The sequence below is a fragment of the Chrysemys picta genome, chromosome 19 (assembly GCF_011386835.1).
Source record: "Chrysemys picta bellii isolate R12L10 chromosome 19, ASM1138683v2, whole genome shotgun sequence".
Classification (NCBI taxonomy): domain Eukaryota; kingdom Metazoa; phylum Chordata; order Testudines; family Emydidae; genus Chrysemys; species Chrysemys picta.
The window spans coordinates 345,652-366,499 of record NC_088809.1 but is presented as its reverse complement, the minus strand read 5'-3'; the positions used below and the strand labels follow the sequence as shown (position 1 = coordinate 366,499).

Below are 20,848 nucleotides of genomic sequence, written 5' to 3'. Positions count from 1 at the left end.
CTGGGGGGGCTGTGAGCCAGTTTCAGGGGGTCCCATAGTCCCGTAGGAGGAGTTGGGGTGGGCATGAGGGGACATTGGCCCCCCCCTTCCAAAACTGCAGTGCCTTAACCAGAGTGGGACAGTCCGGGGGAGGCTCAGCACCCCTCAAGGCCCCACCCCCGGCCAGGTTGCAGGTGGGAAGCTGAAGCCAGGCAGTGTGAGGGAGCTGCTGTTCTGGCTGGTGCCATGGAGCTCCCCCATCTCCTGCTGCTGCTGCCCAGGGCTGTGGCTGCTCCTCCGCTTCCAGCCCTCTGACTGCTTGCGCAGCCAGTAAGAGCTGCCTGAGAGGAGGGATCTAGCTCTGGGGCCTGGAGAGCCTTTGGGGAGCAGTGACTGCAGGGGGGGCCCTCTGGCACCCTCTGGCACCCAACCTCTAGCTACCCCTCTCCCGGCACCCTGAGCCACCCCCCTGCCTTCACACAGCCTCTAGCTATCCCTCTCCCGGCACCCTGAGCCACCCCCCTGCCTTCACACAGCCTCTAGCTACCCCTCTCCCGGCACCCTGAGCCACCCCCCTGCCTTCACACAGCCTCTAGCTACCCCTCTCCCTGCACACAGCTCCTAGCTGCCCCCTGCCTGCACCCTGAGCAGTTTTCAAACTTTTTATGCTGATCCCCTCCCCCCACCTTTGAGTTCTAATATTTGGTTGCGCCTCCCCAACCCAGACATGGCCCACTGAGGTGAGTTGGGACTCCCTCCTCTGGCCTCACGGTGCAGAGCTGGCTCGAGCCCCACCAGGCCCTCCTCCCCCCCTCCCCCCCAGTAGAAGTCAAAATATGCCAGAGCCCACCCACCTTCCCCTCTGTTCCCTGGGCCTGGAGTCTTTATAGCATGTTGGAGGGGCCTCAGAAAGAAAAAGGTTGAGAATCCCTGGTCTGCACTACAGATGCTACAGTGGCACAGCTGTGCCAACGTAGACACTTTGTACATGGTTGGAAGGCTTTTGTTCCATTTCTGTAATTAATCCACCTCTCCAAGAGTTGGTAACTAAGTCGTCAGAAGAATTCTGCTGTCGACCTAGCTGAGGGGTCGGTCGACCTAACTAATTTTTCACACCCTTAAGGAACGTAACTGGGTAAATACCATTTTTCAGTGTAGACCAGGCCTAACTGATGGATATATAGAGATGCATTATTTAAAATAGTCTTCCTTTTTGTCTAGATAAAGCCCCTTTTTTCCACTCCATTGGTCACTCTGAATCCTGAGGGTGAGTGGAATGCTGCACAGGATGTTCTAATCAGCTATTCCACGGTATCTGAATTTCCAAGCAGTACCTGGGACTGGATTGGGCTCTACCAGGTGACATTACCAGAATATCATGCCTCTCTGCAGAATGAAAATGCCTTTGCAGTAATGCAGATGGGGGGTTGGATATGGGGAAGTAGTTCATTTGGCATTGCATGCTTCCCTTAGTTAGAGACCTAATATGCAAGTTATTCTCTAGTGTCACTGGTTGCTGATAGCTTCAATATGCCTGGAACCAACTCTTGAATTATTAGTTATTTGGTAAAAAGCAACAGAGGGTCCTGTGGCACCTTTGAGACTAACAGAAGTACTGGGAGCATAAGCTTTCGTGGGTAAGAACCTCACTTCTTCAGATGCAAGTCACTTCTTCAGATGCCACAGGACCCTCTGTTGCTTTTTACAGATTCAGACTAACACGGCTACCCCTCTGATAGTTATTTGGTACAATGCCTAGGTGGACAGAAAAATAACGATTTTTAACATCCCTAGAAATAATATTTTGTAAAGCGTGATAAATTATTATTTATGCAAAATGTTCTAGGTATGAGACATAGTGAAGAATGATCCCTTCCCCAAAGTGCCCCTGCCTGCTGGTATAATGTAGCACGGGAGACCAGAAATGGACGGAAGAAGGTAGAGAGATTAGGGTACAGAAATCTCTCGCTCACACATGATAAATTGCTGACTAATGCTCAGCGCATGTTTTTAAAATAATTTAATTTTTAAAATGAATGTTTTTAGTTAGAATTATAGTAACATATACTAAAAAGCAGATATCTTACTCTCAGGTTTTCCATGTCCAGTTTGTCTTGCTTTACTTTTTAGAGAGCTGATGGCTTCTGTCTTCCCCTGCAGGTGGCATTCAGGCATGTGAATGACTATGTGACCTATGCCTGGGTAAAAGATGATGAAATTTCGTCCAGTGAAGATGTTACTCAAGTGAGGGAATTACCATTTATTTTAGTGTGGGGTTCTAATATTGTTGGGTTCAAGGGCTCCTGCCTCTGTTGTTTTTCCCCGTGCTCATTTTCAAGGCTCTGTATAAGAGTAATCTTTCTTCAACTGAAGGAATGCTAGCTGGTAATGGAGTAGGTCTTTGTACCCCATCTTCACCACTCCAACTGAGAGATATTGGAGACACAAGGTGGGTAAGTTAATATCTTTGATTAGAACAACTTCTGCTGGTGAGAGAGACAAGCTTTGAAGCCACACAGAGCTCTTCTTCAGGTCTGGGAAAGGTCTCCAAGTGTTGCAGCTAAATGCAAGGCAGAACAGATTGTTTAGCACAAGTAGTTAACATATATTCTAAGGGAACATTCAAGGTAGAGTGGCCTGTTAACACCTCTGCAATTTTCAAAGTAGCAGCCGTGTTAGTCTGTATCCGCAAAAAGAACAGGAGTACTTGTGGCACCTTAGAGACTAACAAATTTATTAGAGGACAAAAGCAGGGGGTTAGTGGGTTACAGATTATTGTAATAATAAACCATATACCCAGGGTCTCTGTTCAGTCCATGATTTTTAGTGTCTAGCAGAGTAAGCTCCCAGGCTCATCTTTTGAAAGTATTATGCAGATTTCCTTGAGGATGAAGACTGATAGGTCTCGATTGCTTTGTGAAAAGTGTTCGCCCACGCTTCAGGCCTTCAGACAGTCTGCCAGACTCTTCAAGCTCATAATCGGAAGCAAACTCCCCACAGATCAGGTCACACCAACTCCAAGCCTCACCATACCCTGCCAGAACAACCAATGCAAACCACACCTTTCAAGACCCATGGATCCTAAAAATACCTGTCATAACATGTGGCATACCTCATCAACAACGACGTGTGTGAAACCAGACAATCTCTATGCTTTTTGAATGAACTCTCAGAGGAAAATGATAAAAGGCAAAAACATCCTATTCTGTGGGTGAACACTTTTCACAAAGTGATCGCTCTATAACCTATCAGTCCTCATCCTCAAAAGAAACCAGCGCAACACTTTCAAAAGATGAGCCTGGGAGCTTAAAGTTATAACTCTGTTAGACACTAAGGGTATGTCTTCACTGCCCGCTGGATCAGCAGGCAGCGATCGATCCAGCGGGGATCGATTTATTGCGTCTAGTCTAGAAGCAATAAATCGACCCCCGAGCGCTCTCCCATTGACTCCTGTACTCCAGCGCCACGAGAGGCGCAGGCAGAGTCGATGGGGGAGCGGCAGCAGTCGACTCACTGCAGTGAAGATACCACGGTAAGTCAATCTAAGTAACTTAGATCGATTTCTCTCTCTCTCCCCTTCCCTCCCCCCCCAGTGTAGACCAGGGCTAAAAATCATGGACTGAACAGAGACCCTGGATTTATGGTTTATTACAACAATCTGTAACCCACTACCCCCCTCCTCTGCAGTTGTAGGACAAAAGTTGTAACAGGCCACTCTACCTTAGAATATGTGCTAACTACTTAGGCTAAACATTCTGGTCCACCTTGCATTTAGCTGTGATGCTTGGAGTACTGAAGAAGAGCTCTGTGTGGCTTGAAAGCTGGTCTCGCTCACCAACAGAAGTTGGTCCAATAGAAGATATTATCTCACCCACCTTGTCTTACCGAGAGGGAGATTAATGTCAACGTACAAAAAGTTGAGCCAAAATACAGATTGTGAGGTAATGAGTGGCAGCCCATGACTTTATCTCTCTGGCATATCATGAGCAGAGAGAAGCCTGCAGAAACCTGCAGCATAGTAAGACTGAGCATTTTTGCACTTTCCTGGAAGAGATAAAGCTCTAGCCCCTGAATGAAGTGTTAAGAACTGCCTTTTCTCCCTCCCTGATTTACATGTATACAGTGGATCTGTTGTAAAGGCTCAGTATTGTCTTTTATGATCTAGTTCTAGTGGATGGTAAAGGCTGCTTTTTATTAATTGCTTTGTCAGTGGAATTGCTGATGGTTGTCTTCCTTCTTTCATGTTGACAGGTTTACATCAGTGCTGATGAGATCCCCCATGCAGGAGGAGAGTTTCTCCTTTGTTATTATAGCCATAATATGCAGTCTATAGCTGGTATGAGCCAGCCCTTCCAGGTAAAATGTTCTGGAGTTTTGGATAATGCTGAAGGAGTCGTGTGTGCCTTTCCTAGTATGTGCAGCTGGATGTTTGTGAAAACATGAACTGCCATATTGGATCAGGCCAATGGCCTATCTAGCTAGGAGTTCTCAAACTGGGGGTCGGGACCCCTCAGCGTGTCGCGAGCTGTCAGCCTCTACTCCGAACTCTGCTTCACCTCCAGCATTTATAATGGTGTTAAATAAATAAAAAAGTGTTTTTCATTTATAAGGGGGGGGTCACACTCAGAGGCTTTCTGTGTGAAAGGGATCACCAGTACAAAAGTTTGAGAACCATTGATCTAGCTCAGTGGTTCCCAAACTGGGGTTTGTGAACCCCGGGGGGTTCGCGAAATGTTACAGGGGGTTCTTGGGGAAAAAATTCCCTAATGGCGGACAGAGCTGTCCCTAGGGACCCTGGGCAGCATGGGGCCAGCAGCCTGGAGCCCCTGAACTTCCAAGAGCTAAGCAAATCAAAGCAAGCCTATCTATCACACTGAGGAGATTTAAACTTCAAGAGTCCTTATTAGAAATGGAAAGGGAGGTGGATATTTTTTGCTGATTTTAAAATTAAATAGGTAGCTAGTACTGTTTTTAAAATTATTATGAAGAACAAGTTTAAGCTTTGTTGTAACATGCGTTGTTTGCCTGGACTGCTCAAGACCTGAATGCTTGTGTAGGAGGAACTCTTTGAGTTGGCTTCGTAAATACCTTCATGCTGTTTCACATGTGATACTCCTTGATGAAACATAGGAGCCTTGTCTTATAACAGGCTTATTCAAAGTGATACAAGCTATGAAAGTGAGATCTTGGAAGCGTGTTGCCATTTTCATAATGTAATAAAAATACTGTAATGATAAATAATAATTAATAATAGTGTGTAATAAGGATGTCATAAAAACAAATGTTATATTTCCAAGATCACTGCTTTTATAATTTATACTCAGGTAAAGGAGGAAATCCCTGGAAATATTCATTTTTAGAAGGGGGTTCACAAGACTTGACATTTTAGTGAAAGGGGTTCACAGGTTGTTAAAGTTTGGGAACCACTGATCTAGCTCAGTGCCCTGTCTCTGACAGAGCTTCAGGGGGAAGTGTACAGAACAGGGCAATTTTGGAGAGATCCACCCGTCTTCCCTTCCTGGTTTCTGGCAATCAGATGTTTAGGATTGCCCTGCGTATGGGGTTACATCCTCTATCATCTTGGTTAATACCATTGATGGACCTGTCCTCCATGAACTTACCTAGTTCTTTTTTTGAGCCCAGTTATACTTTTGGCCATCACAACATCCTCATGACAATGAGTTCCGCAGGTTAATTGTGCATTGTGTGAGATGTAAGAGGGAAATGTAGTGGTAAACCTCAAGCAAAGAAAGGTACTAATGCCCAGAAGGAATCTGAGTATTTATTATATCTGAATGTCACAGCGAAATAAGGCACAACTGGTTCACACACATAGGCTCCAGTTCATGAAACCTCAGACCTACTGTCACCTAGATTCCTGGCCCACAGAAAGATGGGAATTTAACCTAATTTTCTAAGAGCTACCTGGTTTCTGACTGCCTGTTCATCACTGAGCTCCCCTTAGGTACTCCTATGGGACATTTCTACAGCAATGGTTTCCAGGTGACTGGTCTTTTTAGTTGCATCTCCAGGCGTTCATTGTACCTCTGACCTTTCTTTTGTTCATCTACGAGGAGGTGGCCCATCCTCACAGACTGTAGAAATACAGGTACACTGGAACATAAACAGCAGGTTATCTAGCTGAGGAAAACGTTGCAAGTGCATAGACTACATGAAATGGCTATTTCTTGCTTGTCCCTAAACCAGCATCTTTGCCAGAATCATTTTGACATATCCATACATAATCTGTCTTGCAGCTGGGGCTGTGTACTCTGGGATGCTTGAAACATCAGTGTCAGCACTATTGGGAGCAGGGGCTTTTGGGAGGTTTTCAAACTCAAAGTACTACATTGTGGGATGGCGTGAAGAGTAGAGCCCTGCAAATCGGAAGATATCTGCTTTATATCCATGGACCATGTTTGTGGATCAGATGCGGATACAGATTCTGTATCCGCATTCTAGTGAAGAGGACTGCCTGAATTGGGGAATCTGCAACATTTGTGGCTTCCTGCCCATATCAGGGAGAAAACATTGCAGACTGCAGGAACATCAGCTGGATGCGAGCTAAAGATTTCCCCTGGGGTGGAACCAACTAATACAATCTGCTTTTGCAGTGTGGCTCTCAGTTGTGTGTGGGCACAACATACTGTATAGGTCTGTCAAATTCAAGCAAGAATGTTGTTTGGCATGCCTTTGCTTTTTTCATGTTATATAGTCAGAGCCTTAGTGTTCAAGTTTAAAATGTTCCCTATACTTTCAAATAGTTACCTCAATGAAACATTCATCACCAGATGGAATCGATTTGTATTACTTGTCTCAGTTCTGAGCAAGTCTGTGTGGGACATCTAATTGTATATTGACTGTTAGAGTAACACTGTTCCTAAATGTGTGTCAAATGTAAACTTCTAAAAACATGTTCCTTTTCTTTTAGATTCAGCCAAGCAGGAGATCAGAAGAGAAGGAACTGGCACAGGAAAACATCAATGGCATAGAGAAACTTCACAGTCCCGAGCCATATAATGAGTTCTGAAGTCAGAACTTAGTGATATTGATTCAGGTGTCAGAGATGCTTACCTTCCCTGTGTCTTAGCAATTATAGACCTTCCTCTGTAGGAAATGGAGTCAGGCAGTGCAAAGGGTCCCACAGGTAGGGCTGTTCAGATCATAGACTTTAAACGCTTTATAGAAAGTAATTTCTTGTGGAAATGACTCTTTCTATTGTCGCCATAGGAGGTAACTCTCTAGTGGTCCTGCATGGAACCAGAGCTCTAATGACAGCTCCTGATCAGTGCTGGCCAACATGAGATCATAGTGGAAATCTCTATTCCAGTGATTTAATCTGTAGAGTTTCAGAGTAGCAGCCGTGTTAGTCTGTATCCGCAAAAAGAAGAACAGGAGGACTTGTGGCACCTTAGAGACTAACAAATTTATTAGAGCATAAGCTTTCGTGGACTACAGCCCACTTCTTCGGATGCATATCCATCCGAAGAAGTGGGCTGTAGTCCACGAAAGCTTATGCTCTAATAAATTTGTTAGTCTCTAAGGTGCCACAAGTCCTCCTGTTCTTCTTTAATCTGTAGATGCATTCTGCAGCAGCTTCCAGGTCTGCTGCTTTCCTGCTTTTTGTAGGAGATATTTTAGTAACCATGCAGTTGACTGATTTTTTTGTTTGTTTATTTTTTTTTTTTTTTTTAGTGTTTCAGAATTTAAGTGAAATTATTTTAAAAACAAAGTTTTATTTATTAGATATACAATTATTGAGTTTATTTTAAAGTATTTTTGAAATTTGATGAATAAATGTTAGCAAGTGATATCTTTGGAAGCAACCAACTATGGAGCAACAGAAGTAATATGAAAACAACATATTTGGGTCACATGGATTTTCCTTTGACTTTTGACCCCTTTTACTTTCTGCCCCACATTTAAATAATAATCTTTCTGAATAATTTTCCTGTTTGAAATGTTAAAGACAAGCACATATCCAGCAAACCAAACTTTTACTTGATTTCTGATGCCTCTTTCATTGGTAATGAAAATCATAGAGGAATTTGCCTATTACCCCCATGGACAAGAAAGACCTTTTTGTACTAGCTGGCAACTTGGAGTCAATCCAGTATCATGTGGTTTCAGAAATAAATTGTTTTTAAATGCTGTTGCTTAACAACATTAAAATAGTTCTCAAATTGTGGTCCATGGAGCACTTATTGGCAGAGCTGACTGGTCACATGATGCTAACTCCTCCTTTCCGGCTGTTAAATTATATTAAAAGAAGCTAAAAAAATAGATGGTTTGTTATCTTATTGCAATTAATTTGCTGGGGAGGAAGGGGTGTGAAAGTTATATGAAACTTTGGGGGCCATTCATAAATCTCCATAGACCTTTAGATTGCAGAGCCAGTAAAGGGTACTTGTTGTGACTCCTTGCTGCCATTCTCTGCTTTCTACAGGAGGTACACAACTTTAGCAACATACAAACTTGTGATATGTAATTGATGTTAGTTATCTCAGTGCATTGTAAATAATGGCAATAGTGAAAATACAAAACTCAGATCAGGAAAAGGAGCTGTAGAACCAAAAGACATTGGTGTATATATTTTTGGAGAATAGGTGGGGGAAACAGGATGGAGTCCTTCCTGCTCATAGTCTTGAAGCCTTGGCTAGCTATCTTAGGGCTTGTCTATGCTACCACTTTTGTTGGTATAATTTATTTAAATTTATATAAAACACACCCCTGAATTACATAAGTTACAATGACAGACTTGCTGGTGTGGGCAGTGCTATGTTGGCAGGAGAACTTCTCCCACCAACATAGCTACCGCCGCTCGTGGAGGTGGCTTTATTATGTTGACGAGAGAGCTCTCTCCCGTTGGCATAGAGTGGCTACCTGAGCGATCTTACAGTGGCGCAGTTGCATCGGTACAGCTGTGCCGCTGTAAGTTCACTAGTGTAGACATGGCCTTTGGAGTTAGAAAGTGAATTCCCTGGTAATTGAATCTGTCTTAAGGTGCTGTAGTTATGGCTGGTGTATAAGATGTTCTGGGTGAAGAAAGCCTTAGCTTTAAGCTTTGGAAATAGCAGCATGTAGAATGCTCTGGTTAGCTTGTCAGAGCTTTTTGGATTAAAGACCACCTAGTTTTTGAGGTTTCTAGTTCCCATATAGTCAGATTTATGTTGTCAGGTGTCTGAACTTAATGCTTTGGCACTGGGAACTGTTCACTTGCCAACAGCAAGTGTGGGGGCAGAAGATACTGTGTACCAGCACAAGAATTAATACAGCTCTTAAGTATAAAACATGAAAAATGTAATAATGTTGATCGTCTGCTATAAAATGAGATTACGTTGTATTGTCCTATTTGTACCATTGTTGTGTAAAATTTGCTTTACACTAAAGATAACTTTTTCAAAGTTTTCGTTTTCAATAGAAATATACTAAATGCCCCTACTGCATCACAAAACTAACTGTAGTTTTTAAGCTCTTTTTTCCTGAATTTGAAATTGATTGTATAAATCTGTTTTCATGCTTCCCGTGAGGAAAAAACTTGGGAACTGAGTTCTTCAAATTCCCGACCACAGCTGGTGATAGGGCAGGGACCAAAATCCAGTTTCTGCTGCTCAGGCACACATTCCATTTGTGGGCATCTTTGCGGATATTTGAGGAGCTGATCACTGACACAGGGAAGTTTACATGACTCCCAACACCCCTGCTTCTTAACACCACGTGAGGGCTGACCGTTGATCAATTATTGGAATTGGAAGGTGCTCCTTATAAATGTAGGGCAGGCTTCATGTCACAGGACTCTGATTGAAGTCACATCTGTTGTGGGCTTTTCCAACAGTGAGTTCTTTATCCACTAACTACATAAGACTTGAATATGCTGGGGTCTTGGTGAGGAGCTTTGTATTACTTTTATAGATTCCTTTGTTAGGCACTGTACATACAGTAGCAAATTAATTCTAAATTTTGTCTGTTACCTTGATCCATAAAGGATTTTTAAAGAATATTTTGTGACCAGTATCATGCAGCTTCTTGATGGAATTTAATTTTTTCTTAAATACTAATTTACTTGTATAATATTTAGAAATGGCTTTTAAATCCATTTACTTTTTTAATGCACTGCATGTATCAGTCTGAAATGAGTCTTGGTAATGAAGAGTCCATGAAGTGAATTAATCACTTCTTGTATTTTAAACAACTGAAGACTGATTTTTTTTTTTTTTGTGGGGACCTGGGGGGAATTCTCCCTTGTAATGATTTTCACACAAACCTTTGATAACCATTTTTGGTGTGCAGTTGGATACTTGTATTTTAAGAGATTATGCTGCAGTGGGGTAGTAATAAATACACTGTAAGGGACTGAATCATTCCAAAGAAGGGCCCAAGGGGTAATGTAATTCTCCTTTGGATAAAGTGGATTCATCTTGAAATAAAATTCTCCCCTTTGAAGGAGTTCTGTATTTAATGTCCCTCCCTTTGAACTGGATCCTAAAGGGCCAGAAAGCCCTTCACCTATAAGGGTGTCTGAGTACAAAAATCATCTGAAACTTTAAAATGTTTAGAATGCTGGTTATATAGAGCAAAAGCAAGAGGCACTTGCCTGTAGTGGGTTGAGTCTCTTGAGTAGTATTGAATTTCAGACTGCAAGTTGTAGGCAGATGGATACTACTTTAATCTGGTCTTCCACATAAGGTTGAAGCATTCTTCTATCAGAAACTTTGAGTTAGGGGAAAGGTTTTTTACACACATTAGTGTCATTGGTTTTGTAGCACTTTGAAGTTCTGGATAAGTCCAGTCAGCGAGAAAGTTCTCTGATAGTTCAACAGAAAAAGCGTATATTACTTGTGGGTGGCAAGTATGTCCAAATTCAGCCCTAGTTAACCCAAGTACATGTCCATTTACTTCATTGGATTTATCCCTGGTTATATCAGAAATACATTTGACCTGGTATGGTAGTGTCGTTTTAATTTTCTGAATCCCTGAAGGAAATAGAGTAGATTTTTGGAAACTTTTCTTTAAATAGCATCATAAAGGGCTTCCGTATACTGTGCAGCTGTTTTAATCCCCTTCCAAAACTTCATAAGTTAGTGAAATAGAAGTCTTAGGCTTCATCTACACTACCAACTTATGTTGCTGTTACTACGTCACTCGGTATGGAAAATCCACACCCCGACCAACGTAGTTATACAAACCTAACCCCTATAGTGCTCTGTCGACAGAAGGGCTTTTCCTGTCAACATAGCTACTGCTGCCGACAGGAGAAGTTCTCCAGTCAGCCTAGGTAGCGTCTTCACTAAGCATTACAGTGTTACAGGATTTACAAGTTTTAAGTGTTGACAAGCCCTAAGTAATACATTCAGATTTGAACAGATGATTTTGGAACTTTGCTGATTTGATGACTTTAGATCTAACTTCTGATCAGTAAGTATGAGGAGAAATGGCCCATGGGCGAGGCTTACTTAAGTCTTTCACACTCTGTAGACAACATCTTGCAAACCTGGAGTAAAATATCTTCTTAGCTAGTATGGGAGAAGATGAAAGCACATTTAACATTTTCAGATCTTAAATACAAGCTCAAACATAATAAAAAAAACTGGATAATTCACAGTTCTTTGGGGAAAGACAGAATTATGAGGTAAGCAATGTATCAGATGATGAAAATAAGGTGACGCTAACTCACAGAAATTGCTGGAATATATAGTCTGTTGTGGTATTTTGTTTATCCAAAACTGGCTAATACAAATGGCATGTGGCTCATTAGTTACAAGTTTGGTTGTGTTTGGGTTTTCTTTTAAATACTCTGGGTGCTTTTTTGCCTTTCTGTTTTCATAATGCCCTCTTCTTCTGGTACATGATAAATGGAGCCCAACTGGCAGACAACATATTTCCTTACTTTTCCAAACTTTAGTCCTAATCATTTTAATCTTGTTTCATATAAAAATCTCCAACCTTGATGTCTCCTCATTCTATTCTCATTGGCTCTTTTCTATCTCTGCTATGTCTTGTTTGAGATAAGTTGGCCAATAACTGTAATACAAGGTGAGGCTCTAATGTCATTTCATATAATAACATTTTCTGCATCTTCACCTCCCATATTTTATATATTGTATAAGATCTTATTTTACCACTGCTGTACATTTAGCTGCCCATCATGAAACCTAGCTCTGATTCCTAATGCAGAATTGATCAATGTGTACAGTAGTTTAAAGTCTACTTAATGTTGTGCTAGGATTGTTTTATAGTTGTATTCTCTTTTTGAGGTTTTCAGAATTATTACAATTCTAAAAAGTATTAAAATGTACATATGGTTGGAATCCTATTGAAGTTACAGGAAGTTGAGTGTAGCTAGACCAATATGCAACATATATATTATTTGTTTGATCGGATCTTGTTTTAATATTTTGTTCCTATTTAACAAGAAAATCTCCATAATCTCTAGGATTTTATAAAGATGTGATGTAACATGAATTACTATGTGCCTTATAATAAAATTATTCTTTTAATAGAACCTGGCAAGAGTCTGTAAAACAGATCACTTGTACTTAGTATAGTATAAGTGCATATTAGAATTGTGGATGTAATCCAATCTCTGATAAGTGTTTCCATCTCTGCCATAAACCAGATTTGTTGAGGTCAGTTGACTCTGCAAACCAATACGATTTTCATTTTCAATTTCTAGCATTTATTAATGATCAACAAGAGAAGTAAGCCACAAGGTAGCATCACTGAGCTCATTTGTTCTGCTCCTTAAATAGGCAGAAAAATTGTTTCAGACTGTAGAAGAGAATTCTCTTTGATTTGAAGTTTCAGGGTTTTTTTAATGAGGAAAGTACTTTAGTGTGGCCTCTAGTGCAGGATACAGCTGTTTTAGAGCCAAATTGCTACAAATACCACTCCAGGACTAACATTTAGGGCCTGATTTTTAAAAATGACCCACACTTTCATGAGTAGTATGGGTTAGAGTGGCAGACTGGGGGCGGATTTAGACCAGAGCTCCAGAGACAAAGTCAGTCCTCACCTTCCTCTGGATTTGAGCCCTCTGTCCTTTGTATATCAGAAGTTTGTCCCTTTCTCTGGCTGGGAAACTCCTAGAAGGGAGTGAGCAGCTTAATGGAGAGTGAACAGCTGGGAGTGGAGCAGGATGTGCATGGGGGCAGGAAGTTGCTTTTTGCTTAGCAGTGGTCTCCAAACTGGGGCATACCTCCCTATGGGGGTGTGGAGGAAAGTTGGGGGGGGGCACTGCAGGGCTCGGGTCAGCCCCACAGGGCGGCGGGGAGGGAGCACCACCCTTTCCTGCTCCGCTCCCATCTCTACTTTGGCCCCGATTCTGAGCTGTGGATCTGCTCTCGGCCCATCCCCAGCCCCCTTGGCCATGTCCACACACACACCCCTGGAGCTGCAGCCCTGACTTCCAGGGGGGTGTAAATTGGATATGGGAGGGCATGACCATGAAAAGTTTGGGGACCATTGGCTTACAGGCTCACTGCTGGGGGAGGTAAGGTCAGAGGAGAGCAGGAGGCTCTCCTTTGGCTCAAGGAGAGGAAGAAGTTTGAATAAATGTTTGTAAAAGCACCTTGAAGATGAGTCCCTATATAAATGCTAATAAATTATTGGTATTAGAGATAGAAGGGGTGGTGTCTCTTCCCTTAGTCCCCATCCATGGTAACATTTAGACTCTGTCTACATTACATCTTATGCCGGCATAATTTCTGTCACGCAGGAGTGTGAATAAACCACCCCCTTGAGCAACATAAATTATGCTGGCATAAGCGCTAGTGTGCACAGCCCTATGCTGGTAGGAGAGGTTCTCCTGGCGATGTGTCTGCCTCTTGCAGGAGTGGATTTTTATGCTAGTGGGAGAGCTCTCTCCCGTCGGCAGAGAGCATTTTCACCACATGTGCTGCAGCTGTAGCGCTCATAAGTATAGACATGTAGACTTGAACAAGGAGGAGAAAAGTTTTTGATGAAAGTATGTGGTTTAAAAAAAAAAAAAAAAGTTGCAGTGAGGGAATGTCCTTCCTTGAAAAACTAAATTACCAAAGAAGCTTCTTTCATCTCAGAAGATGTACAGACAGACACACATTTTTATGCAACAATGTTCTAAACATGCTAGTGGCAAGCTACTCTAGTAATGTTTTGTATGTGCCGCACAGCCAAAGGGCCCTAGTTGTTTTCATGTTCTTTCTCCAGATTGCATGGTAAATATAGTTAGAATGCTAGTGACAGCTACAGTTAAGTTTGCCTAAGCCTTTCATTTATAAGCATCAGTTTTCACTCATCTTCCTGTGACTATGAACCCTCTGTCCACAGATGTTTTGTTTTGCTTTGTTGGAGAAGTTTGCCAAGATTCCTTGAAGGGCATGGGTGACTTAATGTCATGTGCCTACAACTTAGTTTTCACTTTTCAGGCAGAACTTTTCCAAGTCTGGTCACTACCTAGAATTTAATCTTTTCTAACTTTCCTAAGCAAAAACAGTTCACTTGAGTGAGTAGTAGCAAAACAAAAATTCACTTTCCATTAAAAAATTTTATTTTTATTTTTAGCAGCTCTAATACTGAATCAGCTGGGGTTAGAAAGCTGGCAGTGAAATAGCCTTGAGTCAGAAATGCTGAGTGTTCAGATGAAAACTGGTTTTGATTTGCTTGACTTATGAGAAAAGTTGAAAATTTAATTTTATGCATTCTTTGCACCCAGGGTCCAGTTTTTTTAAACACAGTTTACTTTCTTCTAAGCAAAGGAAGGATGTATGTGGATACATGGCTAACTGAGCAATATGACATGCCGTTAAAGAACAGTCTCATTCTCTTTGTAGTCTAGAGCACATAGAAGCTCTGCTTCATTCAGTGCATACTGGCTTACATGATAAACTATGCACTTGACATAATGTTTCAGTTGCATAAGACACCTATTGAATAAAGCAAGGGCTCCACAGGAATCCCTTGTTTCAGTTTTCATTGTACCTTGCAGAGGATATATGGTCCCAATGGTGTCAAGCCAGAAAACAAAATTATGGATTTTTTTTTCTTTAAAAACAAAACCCACCTGTTGTGAATATTGTTTGCATTGTTAAGCATTCAAATTAGGAAATGCCAAAAATAATGTTTATGAGCTGGGTGAAACCTTGTAATGGGTTGAGTTAAAACCCATGGCAATTGTTAGATGTGAACTCACCCTTCAAGTAACATAACCATAGCTCCACCTAAAACAAAAGAGGTTTGTGAACTTGCCCAGGAGATTTTGACTGACGATTGTTTTGGGTACAGGTGTAGGGAGGGTGGTGGAAGAGAGATCAGAAACGGGGGTCAGATAAGAACAGACTGAGGCTGTGTCTACGCTAGCACTATTGTCAGTAAAACTTTTGTCAGTCGGGTCTGAAAAAAACCCATTCCCCAACCGACATAAGTTTCACCAACAAAAGTGCCAGTATGGACAGCGCTGTGTCAGCAGAAGACACTCTCCTGCCAATGTAGTTACCACTGCTCGTTGGGGGTGGTGTAATTATGCCAAAGAGAGCTCTCCTGTTGGCACTGAGCGGCTACACAGAAGACTGCTGCTATAAGGTCTGTAGTATAGACATAGCCTGAGAGAGAGAGCCTGAACAAGCAGCTGACAGCAACATGGTTGACCCTGGAAGAAACCTGGGAAGCAGTTTTTGTGTTGTGGTGCAGGCTAAAAGAGTGCTCTTGGTGTTGTGACCACAAGAAGCTGTTTCCTGCTCTTAGAGTCCCTCCATGTTCAGACACAGGACTTCGTACGTTCTTTGATGCAGTTTTGTTTATTTACTATCACCAATTTCTGTTCCCAATTGGAACACACCCAGGGCCCCAAACTTTGACTACCTTTTCAGGTCAAAAAGGGGCAACAATAAGGTTTCATGAGCAACCTCAGCTGACCCAAAAATGTGTATGGGTTTCAGAGTAGAGTTACAGGTATAAGGAAGCTTTTATACCTTTCTTATAGTTTTTATGAGCTGCTCTTCCGCTTCCTTTTCTCCTCCTCCACACACCACCCATGTGTTTATCCTGATTTTAAAAAAAAAAATCCCATGTACATTTTTAAACTGAGGCTTCTGGACAGACAAAACCTACAGAGTTCTCTCTGGCAAACTAGCTTTTACCGTAACTAAACACTGCTTGTGTTATCAGACAGGATATCCCTAACCATTGGGTTGGACAAAGCTGTTGGGTCGTCCCCGTCCCCAAAGTCCCAGCTCCTTGAGTCATGGAAATGTGAGAATATTGGCTTACTTTTTCATTTAAAAAAAAATGTTTCCAGCCCTTTCGGTTTTTGAGAAAACTTCTAAAATGTGACCTCATCATTACCCTAGAAGGTAAATAGAAGGATCCCAAAATGCATTTTTTAATCTCATTCTTTTGGGGCACCTGACTTATGATTATTAATGCCTGGAATTGGCAATATTCTATTATTTGTATTACCGCAGATCCGTAGTCAATGAGCCAGACCTCGTGCACTGTGTAAAGATAGAACAAAAGATATTTCTCTTCCTGCCCCTAAGAGCTTTCAATCTAAGTATGAGAGGTCAGAGGTGGAGATGAGACAAGCTACAGATGGGGGAGTTGTTGCATGTCCAGTCGATCAGCCCCTCTTGGCCACTCACCTGACTGCTGTGATGGGAGCCAGTCACTGAAGAGTCCATGCACTTTCCCAGTGTTGTTGTCTATAGGTGCACACTCAAGGTGCCTAGCATCCTGCCTAGCACTCTGCCTAGCATCCTGTCTTGAGGGCTGATACTTCCATGGTCGAACTGCCTTGTCCCTGTTACCAGTGCTGACCCCTTCAGACTCTCCATGTTGCTTAAACACCAGAATTCACCTAAATGCGTGTGCCTTCTGATTTATCTCTTCAAGAGGGCATGTGATTGGTGTAAACACTGATCAACACAGACTTCACGCACAATTCTAAATGACCATTTCTTTCTCTTTAATAGCATGAGAAATACACCAATCTATAAAAAAATAATAAACCCTATAGATATTTCCTGCCTCAGTTTCCTCACCACTCTGAAGCATTCTTTCGGCTGGAGTCATGGTCTTTTGGGGCCACCCAGTATCCTTCTGTTGCACTGTGTGATTTGTGTCCTGAAATGTGGAGCTTCACCCCTCCTCTCCCCAACTTGCCTATTCTGACCTTGTCCAGGCTGTCCCCTTCCCTCCTCTTGTCCAAACTTCCTGTGTGGCTCTCCTAGTTTTCCCCTGTGGGTCCTTTTATAACCTTTCAGTCCTTTTGTTGAGTGGATCAGCCTCGTCATGTGATCCCAGACCCTTATTGGTGACTTCATTGCTAGGTGACCTCTCCCTGGTTGGGAGCCAATGCTTTGTGTAGGATGTGTGGATTTGAGTAGAGGACTATCCCAAGTTAGTGAACCTCTGTTGTCAGCCTGGTTTCACTACCCTTTGAAATTTCAGTTCAGTGGGGGGGGTAAAGAGCCAACAGAAAAGGTAACTAACCCTCAGATTCAAAATTGAGTTTGCAGCTTGCTAAAATACAAAGAGTTTATAATCTCACACAATTTTATAAATAGTACAGATATTCCACAGATTGTCACAGGAATACAATGAAACTGTATTGATCAGCACAATAGGCTGCGGTCTCAGTGGCACCACCAGCTTAGCCATTGTCAAGTTTCTTGTAGCTCTCATGGTAAAGGAGGGATTTGAAGGAGGATAATGAGGTGGCTTTGAGGTTTTTTACAGGGAGCTTCTCCCAAGTGTGAGGGGTAGCCTGGGAGAAAGCACGAATGTGCTTGTTTGAAAATTTAACAAGTGGGTGATGGAGGCTGGCCTCATGGGCTGCTCAGAGGAGGGAGTCAACATTTTGATAAAGAATGAAAGATGATAGGAAGGATAAGGATAGGTGTGAAGGCTTTAAAAGTGAAGACAAGAAGCTTTTGTATGATGTGGTAGAGAAGGGGGAGCCAGTGAAGTGTTTCAAAGAAAGGGTTTCAAAGGGCGATATGGTCAATGTGATAGGCTAGGAAAATTATCTTTACAGCAGTCTTCAGAATGGATATGAGCAGGGCAAGATTGCATTTGTCAAGGCCAGAGAGAAGGATGTTGCAGTAATCATAAGAATATAAGAATGACCCTATTGGGTCAGACCAAAAGTCCATCTAGCCCAGTATCCTGTCTTCCGACAGTGGCCAGTGCCAGGTGCCCCAGAGGGAAAATCAAGACATGAGCTGATGAGTTTTAGCTGTTTTGATGGATAGGAAAGACCATATCTTAGAGATGTTCTTCAGAAAGAATTTGCAAGATTTAGATGTAGCCTCAATGTGAGGAGCTATAGAGGGGTCCAAGTTGAAGATGATGCCCAGGTTACGGGCAGAATGATGGTTAAGAAAAGAAATAACGGAGAGAACTTGGGTGGCTGGAGAGGAGGCTAAAATTAGGAGTTCTGTTTTAGCCTTCTTGAATTTGAGCTGATGGCATATCCACAAGGAGATGTCAGAGACAGACTGAGATTTCAGTTTGGACAGGAAAAGAGAAGTCTGGAGTAGAGAAATAGATTTGTGAGTGGTAAGCATAGAGTTGATAGCTGAATTTGTGTTTGTGGATGTGAGAACCCAGAGATAAAGGACAGAGCTCTGTGGAACCGCCATAGAAAGCTGGAGGGGCCGGTGAGGAGGATCCTCTGAAGTACGTGCTGAAGAAGTGATTAGAAAGGTAGGAGAAGAATCAGAAAAGGACCCAGTAATGGAGGCCAAGGGAGACAAGATTTCCAGAAGAGGAGCATGGGCAGCAGTGTGGAAGATGACTGACAGGTTGTGGGGAGGATGGTATACTATTTCTGAGTTTTGCTAGAAAGAGGTAATTAAAGACTTTGGCAAGAGTGGCTTCAGTGGAGTACAAAGGGAGGAAGCCTGAGGGTCTAGCATGTAATTGGAGGAGAGAAACACTCCAGACAGTGATTGTAAACAACACCTTAAATGATCTTAGAAGTGAAAAGAGGAAGTTGGTTGGGAGAGGCAAGCTGGGTCAAGGGTGTGGTTTATTTTTTATCTTATTTTATTTTTTAAAGCTGGGAGAGACTTAAGCTATGCCTACTCTGGCAATTGAATGACACAACTTTTGTCTTTCAGAGGTGTTAAACCCCTTCCTCCTCCCTCCCCCCCGGAAAGACAAAAGTTTTGTGGCGATAAGTGCCAGTGTGAACAGTGCTTTGTCAGCAGGAGAGCCGACAAAGAGTGGCTACACTGCACAACTTTTAGCAGATGTGGCGATGCAGCCATGTCGCTAAAAGCTATATGGTGTAGACAAAGCCTAAAACGGGTCGGCAACCTTTCAGAAGTGGTGTGTCGAGTCTTCATTTATTGATTCTAATTTAAGGTTTCGTGTGCCAGTAACACATTTTAATGTTTTTAGGTCTCTTTCTATAAGTCTATAATATATAGCTAAGCTATTGTTGTATGTAAAGTAAATAAGGTTTTTAAAATGTTTAAGACGCTTCATTTAAAATCAAATTAAAATGCAGAGCCCCCCGGACCGGTGGCCAGGACAGTGTGAGTGCCACTGAAAATCAGCTTGCGTGCCGCAGGTTGCCTACCCCTGGCCTAAAACATGTTTGTATTGTAAGGGGAAAGAGCAAAAGGAGAGCAGGGAGATTAAGTGCAGTTAGGGAGGGGATCAGACTGGGCATGAGGCAGATCAGGAGATGGTTTGGGAAGGGGTCAGCAAGAAGAGGAAAGCTCGCAAAAAACTTCTGCATCTGTGATGGGAGAAGGAGAGAAAGGGAGGGGAGCTGAGAGGAGGGAGGTCAATGTTGTGTATTGTCAATTTTCTCTTGGAAAAAATTGTCAAGATCCTATGTGGAGAGACAAATGAAGGGAGGAGTGGGGGAAGGTTTGAGGAGTGAGTCAAAAGTGGTGAAAAGGTGCTGGGATTGTGAGAGTGAAATTGTTCAGCTAGGAAGATGTCAGAATGTATTTGTAGTGCAGGAAGTCAACCTGATAATGGGATCTCTGCTAGAAAGGTTCTGCAATGAGAGAGCAGGAGTGGGGGAAGTGGATGTTGGGGTTGAGCTGCGTGTTGGCAGGGCAGAAATTGCAATGGGGGAAAGGAGGAAAAGAATTAAGGGTGAAGGAGAGTGAAGCATGGACAGAATCAACAACCATATCAATGGAAGATAGGAGGAGAGGGCTGAGAGCAGATGAGACATCATCAACACCGATGGAGTGGAAGTCACAAAAAGTCAGAGTGTTTTTTGGGGGTAGTTGATGGGTGATATTGAAAGAGACCAGGTAATCAGAGAGGGGAAACTCAACAATACAGAGATTAGAGACAGAGCAGTGCTTGGTGAAAACCAAGTTGAGTGAACTTTGTGAGTGGGAGAGTTGAACCAGGCTGCAGGTCTAATGAACAGGTTAGGGTGAGGAAATGTGCAGCTAAGGCATCCGATGGATCATAAACATGGAAGCTGAAATCACCAAAGATGAGCATGGGAGATTGATGAGAAGAAGAGAGAGAGCCAGGAGTCAAAATCAGAGAGGACGACTGATGGAGGAGTTGCATGGATGGTAGATGACAGTAACATGGAGGGGTGAAGGAGAGAAGAGTCAGATGCAGTTCTGTTCAGAGGAGAAAGAGTAGGAGGAGGGAGGGTTTGGTTACTTAGATCCTTGCCCAAAGCACTTTACCACAATTCCCTTTCATTCATTAAATACTTGAGATTTTTGACTCCAGCTATGTTTCTTGGCATGTTCTTTGTAAAAATGCTTAAGCCATTTAAGTTGTTGAATTAACCTTAGAATAAATGTATTCTATACATGTACCCCACGTTGAGAACCACTGTCTGAAATCGCAAAGTTAAACCAAATTGTTATAAAAACAGTTCTCTTACGCAGAGGTCTTCCGGGGG

At 42.4% G+C, this 20,848-nt stretch overlaps 1 protein-coding gene and 1 long non-coding RNA gene across 20 annotated transcripts in view; one reads left to right on the top strand and one right to left on the bottom strand.

The window, feature by feature from the left end:
- Positions 1-12,481, top strand: part of INPP5K (inositol polyphosphate-5-phosphatase K) — a 36,821-nt gene extending 24,340 nt beyond the window's left edge. For 14 of the 19 annotated variants that reach the window (XM_005298301.5, XM_005298299.5, XM_065573409.1 and 11 more), the window contains 4 exons: positions 1,201-1,338; positions 2,140-2,223; positions 4,231-4,335; positions 6,911-12,481. In XM_005298301.5, the coding sequence (XP_005298358.1) occupies positions 1,201-1,338; positions 2,140-2,223; positions 4,231-4,335; positions 6,911-7,009 (426 nt within the window). In that variant the 3' untranslated portion in view covers positions 7,010-12,481. The remainder of the gene's footprint in view (positions 1-1,200; positions 1,339-2,139; positions 2,224-4,230; positions 4,336-6,910) is intronic. The other 5 variants (XM_065573405.1, XM_065573406.1, XM_065573407.1 and 2 more) reach the window with 3 other exon arrangements.
- Positions 1-20,848, bottom strand: part of LOC135976627 (uncharacterized) — a 41,032-nt gene that overhangs the window by 19,585 nt on the left and 599 nt on the right. The window lies entirely within an intron of this gene.